Source organism: Ovis aries, chromosome 1, assembly GCF_016772045.2.
Source record: "Ovis aries strain OAR_USU_Benz2616 breed Rambouillet chromosome 1, ARS-UI_Ramb_v3.0, whole genome shotgun sequence".
Taxonomy (NCBI): Eukaryota; Metazoa; Chordata; class Mammalia; order Artiodactyla; family Bovidae; genus Ovis; species Ovis aries.
This window is the reverse complement of record NC_056054.1, coordinates 10,964,673-10,976,638: the sequence shown is the minus strand read 5'-3', so window position 1 is coordinate 10,976,638 and position 11,966 is coordinate 10,964,673. Positions and strand designations below refer to the sequence as shown.

Below are 11,966 nucleotides of genomic sequence, written 5' to 3'. Positions count from 1 at the left end.
TCTGACATGTCTGTCATCTAGTTTCAATAATTATGAACTCGACGCCAATTCTGGCTTACTTTTCTCACCTCCCCAGGATTATTTAGAAGCAAATCCAAGACATCCTACAATTTTGTCTGAATATATCACTTTTATTACTGATAATCTCTCCCCTGAACTAATGGTAAAGCAACAAAATCACTACCTCACACTATTGCCAATAAGCCTAGACTGTACATCTTAATAGGAACCCTCACCTTGGACAATTAGTTCTATCAGTGCTTTTTATTTGGCTCCTTGACTCTTTTCATAGCCTGTGGAATGTTAATTCTAAGTGGCAGTACTTTATGGCAAATAGAGAGGCACATATATGCTCACTTACACATAAACACTTAAAAGACATTTCCCAAGAAAATCCTAACACCCAGAGCATATTTGGATTTGGGTGAGAACCTGTACTTGTTACGCGTCTATATTACCTGTCATGTTCTTTGTCCACGAGATGGTATCTGGCTCTAAACGCCACCAGGTGAGCATAATACGCTGGTGCAGGTATAGAAACAGATCGTGTGCAGCGCACGTAAGTGTGGCAGAGCTGGTAGGTCAGCAGCTGAAGTTCATCTGCAGTAAAGCAGTTATCATCCCACAAAACATGATAGTGTGAAGGTCGGCTGGTACCCTATAGGAGGCAATGGAATATTCTGCTGATTTCTAAACTTCTAAATAAATATTTACCACAGCTTTGTACATTAACAAAATACATCTTAGTTTAATAATCCAGTGGGGGCGGGGGGGAAACACAACATTTAGCTGATGCTGGGTATATATCCAAAAGAAGTAAAAACAGGGACTTGAACAGATCTTTGCACACCTGGGTTCAAAGCAGCATCATTCACAATAGCTAGGAGGTAGACACAATTCAAGTATGCACTGATGGCTGAATGTATAATAAAGGGTAGTGCGTGTGTGCGTGTGTGTTTGTGTATATATAACGGAATACTATTCAGTCTGGAAAAGGAAGACAAATCTGCCACATACTGCAACATGGATGAAACCTGATGTTTCCAAGGCACAGTCCTTTATATTTAAGTGATAAAGGACAACTTTTCTGTTTCTAAAGCTTATGTTCTTAACATGCGCGTATGTATGCTCAGTCCTGTCCCAATCTTTGTGACCCCAATGACGTGCCAGACTCCTCTGTCCATGGGATTTTCCAGGCAAGAATACTGGAATGGGTTGCCATTTCCTTCTCCAGGGGAATCTTCCAGATCCAGGGATTGAACCGGCATCTCTTGTGTCTCTTGCACTGGTAGGCTAATTCTTTACCACTGTTTACCACTGTGCCACCTGGGAAGCCTTAAATTTTCATGATGTTATGCTAAAACCAGTCACAAAAGTACAAATATTGTGCAATTCATTTATATGAGGTACCTGAAATAGTGAAATTCACAGGAGACAGAAAGTAGAATGGTGATCACCATGGGTTGGAGGGAGGCGGGAATGGGGAAAAGTGAACGTGAAAGTTGCTCAGTCGTGTCTGACTCTTTGCGACCCCATGGACCATATAGTCCATGGAATTCTCCAGTAGAATTCCTCTATGGAGTGGGTAGCCTTTCCATTCTCCAGGGGATTTTTCCAACCCAGGGATTGAAGCCAGGTCTCCCACATTGCAGGCGGATTCTTTACCAGCTGAGTCACCAGGGAAGCCCAAGAATACTGGAGTGGAGAGCTTATCCCTCCTCCAGGGGATGTTCCTGACTTAGGAATCAAACCAGGGTGTCCTACAATGCAGGCGGATTCTTTACCAGGGAGTTAGTATTTAATGAGAACAGAGTGTCTGGAAAGATGAAAAAGTTCCCGAGACAGAAGGTGGTGTGGCTGGACAATAATGTGAATTACTTAATGCCACAGAACTATACACTTGAAAAATAGCTACAATGGTGCACTGTATGTTATGTGTTTTTTAAAACCCAGAACATGTAACTGAGTGCCTATATATTAGTTACTATGCTACAGACTGTGAATTGCAAAGAAAAACCAAGCAAACAAGTAAAAAGTTTGTCCTCTCTTGGAAACATAATTCAGTAGAGGAGTAAAGGAAACAGAGCATCTATGATTATAGAACTACCAGTAAGTGGTTCCAGTATTACTGGTACTTAGTCCTGTATAAGAATACCAAAGGAAGTAACTATGAGAGTGAGCCCTGAGGGTCCTTCACCAAGAGAGCAAAGAGGGATATTTGGCCTTTTGGGGGTGGGTGGGGTGAGCAGACACTAGAGACAATGAATGGCCTTAACAAAACACAGGGGGCATAAAACTCCATGGCAGATTTAGGGAACAGTTAATTGACTAAGATGAAGAGAATATGGAGCCTACGGAGAAAAAAATGAAATTGAAATGAACATCTGGAATGAGACTGAATGATATGCTTAGGGATTTGAACTTTTATCTGTAGGCAGCAGGGAAAGCACTGCACAGCTTTGTTTAACAGGAAAGATTTTAGGTGTGATAAGACTGGCGGTTTATAAAGTATCAATAACGTCAGTAGTAATATGGAGGATGGTTTAGAAACAGAATCAGGATGGAGCAGAAAATAGAAAATCTGAACAGATTGATTACTAGTGATTGAATCAAATTGATTTTGATGACGAGTAATCAAAAATCTCCCAACAAATAAAAGTTTCCAGGACCAGATAGTTTTCCTGGTGAATTTTACTAAACATTCAAGGAAGAATTAACACCAATCCTCCTCAACTTCCAAAAAATAAAAGAGGAGGAAACTCTTCTAAACTCATTTTACAGGGTTAGCTAGCATCACCCTTGTACCAAAACCAGACAAGGATGTCTCAAGAAAAGAATTACAAGTCAATATCCCTGATGAACACAGACACAAAAATCCTCAACAAAATATTAGCAAATCAAATTCAACAATACATTAAAAGGATCATACACCATGACTGAAAGTGAAAGTCACTCAGTCGTGTTCAACTCTTTGCTACCCTATGGACTGTAGCCTGCCAGGCTCCAGCTCTGTCCATGGAATTCTCCAGGCAAGAACACTGGAGTGGGTAGCTGTTCCCTTCTCCAGGAGATCTCCTCAGCCCGGGGATTGAACCTAGGTCTCCCACATTGTGGGAAGATTTTTTACAGTCTGAGTCACCAGGGAAGCCCAGATTTATTCTAGGTTGTGAGGATGGGTCAATATCTGCAAATCAGTCAATGTGATTTGACCATATTAACAAAATTAAGGATAAAAATCATATGATCATTTCAATAGAGGCAGAAAAAGCATTTGACAAAATTCAACATCCATTTATAATGAAAACTCTCAACAATGTGGGTATGGAGGAAACATACTTCCTTTTCTTCGTGGACATGCTTTGCAGCATGGGGGTCCTTAGTTCCCCAACCAGGGATCAGATCTGTACCCACTGCAGAGGAAGCATGGAGTCTTAACCACTGGACTTCCAAGGAAGTCCCAAGACTTCTCTTTTTCATTTCAGAGAAGTTTGAAATTATAATAAATCTGGGAAGACATATAAAGAATGATCTTTGGTCCCTGTGAAATATTCCTGGTTATTTGCTGACTAGAGTGAATTTTCAATTTGGTGTACCCCCAAAATACTGGTCCCTAAAGTTTCTGGTTAAATACATTGGAGAAATAGTCCTGTCTTGAAAATTCATAATAACCACTTGCATGTGAATAGCATCGAAAAGTTCTAAAGTAAAAAAAAAAAACAAAAAAACCCCACCTGTTTAATCAGCATTTCTAAAATTTACATGAACAGAGAATCTTTTTCTCCCCTGTGTTATATTTATTAAGAAGTTACAGCAGTAGTGTTCGGATACATGGAGGGAAACCTAAGGTTAAAATATGTACTCAAATGATACAGATTTTAGCTCAGAAGGTACTTTTAACTTTGTTTTGTTGACTGTTACCACCCACCATAAAAATGTACCACACTGATTGTAAAGAGAAGCAGATACAAGAACATATATAGATGAATAGGACAATAATTTTAAAGCCCTAAGAGTGAAACCGGGGTTAGTGTATGTGGAACATATAAAGCTTTAAGATACACAGTTAGGTGCACCTTCCTGGAGTTTCTATTTTAATCAACAGCAAGTAAACTAACATAGTTTAGGGCTACAGATGTCTCTCAGACCTCATGGGAATGTGGATTCACTCTCTGTTGCTGAGCAGTTTGAGAAGCATTAAATTACAGCTTATGTGCTACCAAGCATAGCTAACAAATTGACAAGAAGATTTTCTGAAAATAAGACAAGACTTAAAAAGTTATGTAACTGAAACTTAAAGTTTGTAATTCTACAACTAAACTCACATGCTCAATACCTGCCAATAAATGACAAAGTTTTCTATGAAGTATTATTATCAAAAAGAATATGTCAAAGGGACAGTCAGGTTACATTAAATTGAAGACCCAGCTTCAGGAGATGACTTCTATTAAACTACTTATATTCTGGTATTTTCTAGAAATAAGTCCTTCTCAGTGTGAAAAAGGGGATACGATTTAGTTACTGAGAGTTTCATCTAACTTCAGATGTAAACAATCTGAAGTGTGGAAAAGCATATTTTTTTTTCCTTTTTCTGAGATGCAGAAGGATGGAAGTTCCTGAATTGAATCACTTCACCCAAAGTCTGGGCTTACCTGTATCCCAGCATGACTACAGAGGTAAAAATCAAACTCATACGGGTGGGTAATGTCTGTGTCGACCGTTGTTCCAGCTGGGATATTGCCACTTCTTCCGACCTAGATTCATTTGGTCAAGATTTAAACAAACAAGTCAAAGGTAAAGAATGCATCTGAAAGCACTTGAAAAAGATATAAAAAATAAATAAATAAAAATAAAAAGATATAAATACACAGGCTGATCCCATGCTTCACTACTTCCAACTTGAAATAATACTTGAGAGGGCATTAAGAGCAGACCTCATTCTAGTCCTAGTTCTATTCTTAAAAGTTGCTAAAAGTGAGAGCTGATCAACAAAGTTTTATTCATCTCCATGGATGCTTAGCTGGTAGTTGATCCCAATATGGGTTGAACACTTAAAAAAAATTTTTAAGAAGTAACTTTAAGTGCTCCAATTTATAACATCCGTGCATGGCAGGTTCTCTGAATGTGTAATTCTTATGAAAATTAGCATTTTGCTCAGAGAACCCTATATTTTTAGAGTGAAAGGATGCTGACAACAACATAAGCTAGAGTCACCATTTGGTAGCTATATGTCAGGATTTTACATACATTATTTCTAATTCTGATAATCCTGCAAGTTAAGCATTCCCATTTTGGGGCAAACTATGGCTCAGGAATATAAAATAACTTGCCCAGTAGCATACAGTAAACGCCAGGACAGACAGTCAAACATGGAAATGACTACAAAGGCCCTATTTCTTTTATTTCATATTAGCAGGTTCAACATCTTATAAGGAAATAGACACCATGGTTGTCTCTAAGTAATGCATGATGTGAACGAAACAGAAGTTCCTGATAATGAAAGGCTCCTAACAAAACAATTTAAAATGCATATATATATATATGTATATATATATATATATATATATATACTTACCTCTAGCTCCTTATCCTTAACACATTTAAAATCAAGTCGAGGTTTATAAGGCTAACAAATCAGAAACTATCCTACTGACTCAGATATTCTTTCTGCCGTGTGAGGGAACACCACCAGATGTGGGCTTCAGTTACAGCCTTGCAAGGCAGCCAGCTAGCCTTCCCCAAGTCACAAAACAAAGAAAATAGTCCACAGTCTTACTAAATTATGCCTATTTTTAACACACAGATCTCCTTTTAATACATATATAAACAGTTTCACTCTGTACAGGGGCAGCAGAATGCCTGGGTTCATATCACAGCGCCACCGAGTCTCTAGTCATGAAATCTAGGACACACTGCTTTCCTTGCTGTGCCTATTTCCTCATTTATAATGCTCTCTCATCTATTATGATTAGGAGGTATTGAGAGCAAAGGTGAAAGAGAAGCAAATAAATGAAGGAAAGGCACAATTAAACACCAGTTGCAAGAAATAATTAAATCTAACTTAGAATCCAACTTCTGAAGAAAGCTTTGGTTTCCTAGGTATAGAAATGTAGCTAGTAATTTGGGGCAAAGGACTTTAACAACATGGAGGCCAGAATAAAACTACCATTACTGCTATGAGAGGTGTGGTAAAGGACAGTATTAAGAGCACCCTGGAGTAAGACTGCCTAATAAGCTTGCCTAATTTGAGTCCCAGCTCTGCCCAGCACTAGCTTTGTAACCTGGGGAGGTTATTTAACCTCCATGTGGCACAGTTTCCTCCTGTGAAAAATGGGGATAATAATAATAAAGTACCTCATAGTGTTGTTTGTGAGGACTAAATGAGTTAAACTTATAAAAAAGACCCAGAACAGTGCCTGTCATCATGCCCTCTTTCTCTATCACAAAACCATTACCACCATCCTACAACCAGTTAATTTCCACCGAGTGCTCAGCATGTGCTAAGCACCATTCTAAGTATATTAACATGTTTTAATTTTAAAAAATTCTTTCAAAAACCCAAAATAAGGCAAATATTAATGCTATCCAAACCTTGTTTAGAAAAAAAATAGGCTCAGAGATTTTAAGTTATTTGCTCAAAGTTATACAATGAGTGCAATCAAAGACCTGGTATCAAAATATATACCAAAGATAAGACACACTCTTCTCTTTCTCAGTCTTTTCTAATGATCCCCCTTCCCAAGAGGACACTAACCCTTGCAATCCTCAGATTTCTCTGCTCTAAGGTGTGCAACATGGAGGCAGAGCACTGGGAATGAAAGTTAGCGTGCATGAATTTTCACTAATCACTCTAGAATGTCCCTTATTTGTAAAATTAATTTTTACAAGAGATTTTGAAACTAGGACGTAACTTTTTCCTTCTGAACATTGAAAGAAAATATGAATAAAAAGAATAATTTTAAAACTCTAAATTTCTTCACAACAACAAAAAAGTATGATGGGATTCTGAACATTTGGAGTGCTCCCAGAAATTCTAGGAGGTTAAAAAAATTATCCTGTTTTGATGCCTCTATACTCATAATCAAGCTGTTTTGCTGTAACCTACTACCATATGTTAGAAATCCTGCTGTTGGCAGAGAGCCTTTGTTAAGTGCTCTATGAACTATATGATATAACCTTTGCTTGGGACAATAAGTGTTACAACAGATGCAAGATTACCCTTTCAGTTCTATCAGCACAAAACAGTCGAGTGTGGTGTCTCTTCTGAACTACAATGTAGGTTATTCCAGGTTGATAGTCTTTCTCCAAACTGATGCAGGCTTCTCGAATTGCTAGGAGTTCATAATATAATACCTAAAGAAGATCAAATGGGAATATTTGATAGAGTCAGTTCTACACATACTTCAAAGCAAGATACTGATTTAGACTCAGTTTCTTAACTTATTAATTTATAGGTTTACACATCCACAATAAACACTTTAAAAGGGAAAATCTAAGGAAGGGTCAAAATTTGACTGTAGGAGCTCTCAACTTAATTAAGGCTTCTAACTTCAGAACTAGACACCACATTATAAATACAGTACCTGATATAACCATAGTATGGGAGAATCCCGGGCAACCAACCTGCCTGAACTGCCCCTCTGAAACACCATCCCGATAGAAGATGATACGAGTAGGCTTGAACCGAGTTGACTTATAAAACTGAATGAGAAGTTCTCGGACCATGGAAGCAAGGTCCTGGATGATCTCCTGTCGGGGTCTCTGAACTCTTACGGTAGCACAGTATCTGCTTGGGTGGGCATCCATACTACCTACAACCTAGGTTGGAAGAAGTAAAGAAAAAAATTAGAAATTAAGGTAATCAAAAGTGTATGAAGATGAATTTTACCACTAAAAATTGGAAAAAAAGTACCTAGATTACATTTAAATGTGTATTTTACTATAACCTTAACAATCACTGTTCATTCTGAAAGTAATGAAAACAGACAATTCCAGTGAAGAACAGAATAAAAGACCCAGTCTAGGGTCAAAAACTATTTTCCTCTAAGTAGGCTGCACTTTACATTTAACAATTTGATTCTAGTTTACAGGTGTTGCTGGTAAACCTAAATATTGGTAAAGATAGACAAAAAGATGTGTATAAAGAGAACAAGAGGAAGAAAAGTGAAAAAGAAGATCCATTCAAACACCTGTGCTTCCCTGATAGCTCAGCTGGTAAAGAACCCTTCTGCAAAGCAGGAGACCCAGGTCTGATCCCTGGATGGGGAAGATCCCCTGAAGAAGGAAATGGCAACCCACTCGAGTATTCTTGCCTAGAAAATTTCATGGACAGAGAAGTCTGGCAGGCTACAGTCCATGGGGTCTCCAAGAGTCAAACACGATTTAACAACTAAATCACAACCATTCAAACACCTGATTTCTCTTACAGTTTAGCAAACCACCCCAGAAGTCATGATTTTGGCATCCTCTTTTGAGGGCTTCCCTGATAGCTCAGTTGGTAAAGAATCCGCCTGCAATGCAGGAGACCCTGTTTCGATTCTCGGTCGGGAAGATCCCCTGAAGAAGGGTAGGCTAGCCACTCCAGCATTCTCGGGCTTCCCTGGTGGCTCAGCTGGTAAAGAATCCACCGGCAATGTGGGAGACCTGGGTTCGATCCCTGAGTTGGGAAGATCACCTGGAGAAGGGAATGGCTACCCACTCCAGTATTCTGGCCTGGAGAATTCCATGGACTGTATAGTCCATGGGGCTGCAGAGTCAGACATGACTAAGTGACTTCCACTTTCTTTCACTTTAAGAACTGTTATGCTTTCTAAATTTTAAAATAATTTTTCCTGTTTTATTGCAATGCCCTAGATAAAGAGTCCTGACTCTATACTCAGTCTTATTGTGTTGTATTTATGCTTTGTATCTGGTCACTGGAGAAGTTAATATTGGTTTTGAGAGTAGCTATTTTAATTTTTTCTTTCTGTGTCTTAATATTGTTGTGTTTGCAGCCCATGCATTTGCAATTAGTGAGTAGCCCCCACTTACTGTAACTAGAGAAAAGCCTTTGCAACCACGAAGACCCAGAACAGCCAAAAATGAAAATTAAGAAATAAATAAAGGTAGGCAAGAGATAGAAGAGGCAGATGTTAAGAGAAGCAGTATTAAAGAATTCAAGTGCAAAGTATTAAACTGGACAAAGGTGAAGATATTTTATACTGAAAAAAAGCAATGCACCAAACTTGTATGTGATACATCTTTCTGTAACAATGACATGACTGAAATACATCAACTCTTTGAATTATAAAAAGTAACTGAAAATATGCAATTATGGAGAGGCCAAACAGACAAATTTCTGTGTAGGACACAGAAGAGCTGAGTAATACAATTAACATACTTGATCTAACAGATATATATGGAACCTGTAGCCTCTGAACTAGAGAATAATCATTCTTTTAAAAAATCCAAATAACATTTGAAGTTGGCTCTGGATAGATCTATATAAAGATACATAATCTGTAAAACTTCACAAATGTATTTTTAAAAGTTTATATATATTTACAAAAGTTTATTTCAAAGAAAATGTCATTGAAATTCAGAAAGTTAAAATCAAAATGTTGATCTTCATGTAAACTGGAGATAAGATAAACCTGCCTGATACTCACAGCAGCAATAGAAGGCTTCTTCCCATCACCAGCGGGCGGATGAGTGACATCTGCTCCCAAAAAGATCACTGGTTGCTGGAACACAGAAGGTCTTAAACACATTTTTAACAAGAGTTAGATACATTTTTTCATTATGCTTGCATCTGTCTCACACTAGGGCAGCACAATTCCAAGTTGTTGGTATAGAACAGAGAAGATCCTTTTCAGACAGTTTCTGCCTTAAGCAGCTGTGCTGATGGTTGTAAAGGGCAGTTGCTGCTAGCATTCTTCATAATAGGCATAAAATGATAAAATTTCCTCATATTAACCCATCAATTTATATCAACCTTTCTTTAATCTACTTACATTTTAAGCCAATGGAATCTTGAAAGGAGATAAAGAATCATTAAATCACACTGGAAGGGATTAAGGGAGTCTACTACTTCCCTGCCCGTGAACAAAAGTGTAAAATTTGAGTACCATATATTTAATAGTCATAAAGTAGCTAGTGGTTTATTTTATTTTAAAATTGTATTCTTGAGAGTCAAATGACTATTTCTCTTAGTTCTTGGGCTTGATACAATTCTATATTCATCTCATTTATGAATCTCATATATATTTAATAGGGATGGGAAATAGAGGCAGTATGGAAAAACAGGAAAAAAAGAGCTTTTGTGTCAACAAGACATTTAAGATTTTAGAGCCCTAGTTGCTTCAACTGTTAAAAGGAAACCTATTGTTTGATTCTCCAAATAACATTATGCCTCTTCCCCAGCACCCTATTTCTAGGTCATCATGTCTCATACACCCTAAGAGCTTTTAGACATGACGGCAATGTAACAGTAACATCTGTTGTCCCACTGACCCCAGCAACTGATATGACTTATTTAACTGATTTACTTAATTGACATGCCCCCTCTGGTGGCTCAGACGGTAAAGCGTCTGTCTACAATGTGGGAGACCTGGGATTGATTCCTGGGTCGGGAAGTTCCCTGGAGAAGGAAATGGCAACTGACTCCAGTACTCTTGCCTAGAAAATCCCATGGATGGAGGAGCCTGGTGTCCATGGGGTCGCAAAGAGTCGGACATGACTGAGCGACTTCACTTTCACTTCCTCCCCTAATTCCTGGGCTTCCCTGGTGGCTCAGCTGGTAAAGAATTCACTTGCAATGTGGGAGGACCCCTGAGTTGGGAAGATCCTCTGGAGAAGGGAACGGCTACCCACTCCAGTACTCTGGCCTGGAGAATTCCGTGGACTGTATAGTCCCACGGGGTCGCAAAGAGTCGGACATGACTGGGCGACTTTCACTTCACTTCACTTCTCCCCTAACCCCACCATTAAGTCCCTAAAGGAGGAAGAAAGGCTTCCCTCACTTTCTAGGTGAGTAGCCTCATGACACCTGCTTGAAGATGACTGCTGGACTTCCCTGGCGGCGCACTGGATAAGAATCCACCTGCCAATGCAGGGGACATGGGTTTGAAAATTCCACAACGTTGCAGAGCAACGAAGCCCGTGTGCAACAACTGCTGAGACTTCGCTCTAGAGCTCCGCAACCACAGAGCCCACGTGCTGCAGCTACTGAAGCCCGTGCACACAGGGCCTGTGCCCTGCAGCAAGAGGAGCCACCGCAGGGAGAAGCCCAAGCCCCACAACAAAGAGTAGCCCCCATTCGATGCAACTAGAGAAAGCCTGCCTAAAAGCAACAAAGACCCAGCGCAGCCGAAACAACAACAACAACAACAAGGTGACCACCAACAATGAAAAGGTTTTACAAGCTGGATGCATCTGAAAAATAAAGTTCTCAATACTTTCTAGTGAGAGCTGAGGAACTTTGCACACTAAATGAAAATGGGATTTTTCATAAAGCAGTCTCTTAAATTTTGCCAATCAAAACTCTTTACTTTTTGCCAAAATTTCTACTTATCTCCTATGGCAGGAATCACCAAAGTTGTCTCTTACATAGGTCTTAGGTATGGCTGCTGCTGCTGCTGCTACTACTAAGTTACTTCAGTCGTGTCCGACTCTGTGCGACCCCATAGACGGCAGCCCACCAGGCTCCGGAGTTCCTGGGATTCTCCAGGCAAGAACACTGGAGTGGGTTGCCGTTTCCTTCTCCAATGCATGAAAATGAAAAGTGAAAGTAAAGTTGCTCAGTCGTGTCCGACTCTTAGTGACCCCATGGACTGCAGCCTACCAGGCTCCTCTGTCCATGGGATTTTCCAGGCAAGAGTACTGGAGTGGGTTGCCACTGCCTTCTCCTAGGTATGGCAATACATAGAAAAATTAAGGTATGAAAACTAATGGAAAAAAATGAATATCTTATTAGGTGATTAGCTTATCTT

General features: G+C 39.3%; 1 protein-coding gene across 4 annotated transcripts in view; it reads right to left on the bottom strand.

Annotated features, from left to right (window-relative positions):
* The window catches only part of AGO3 (argonaute RISC catalytic component 3), a 125,481-nt gene that overhangs the window by 13,387 nt on the left and 100,128 nt on the right, over window positions 1-11,966 (bottom strand). For all 4 annotated transcript variants that reach the window (XM_004001795.6, XM_060393682.1, XM_042245406.2 and 1 more), the window contains 5 exons: window positions 9,645-9,735; window positions 7,621-7,815; window positions 7,216-7,350; window positions 4,650-4,751; window positions 459-658 (listed from right to left, as the gene is read on the bottom strand). In XM_004001795.6, coding sequence (XP_004001844.1) covers window positions 459-658; window positions 4,650-4,751; window positions 7,216-7,350; window positions 7,621-7,815; window positions 9,645-9,735 — 723 coding nt within the window. The remainder of the gene's footprint in view (window positions 1-458; window positions 659-4,649; window positions 4,752-7,215; window positions 7,351-7,620; window positions 7,816-9,644; window positions 9,736-11,966) is intronic.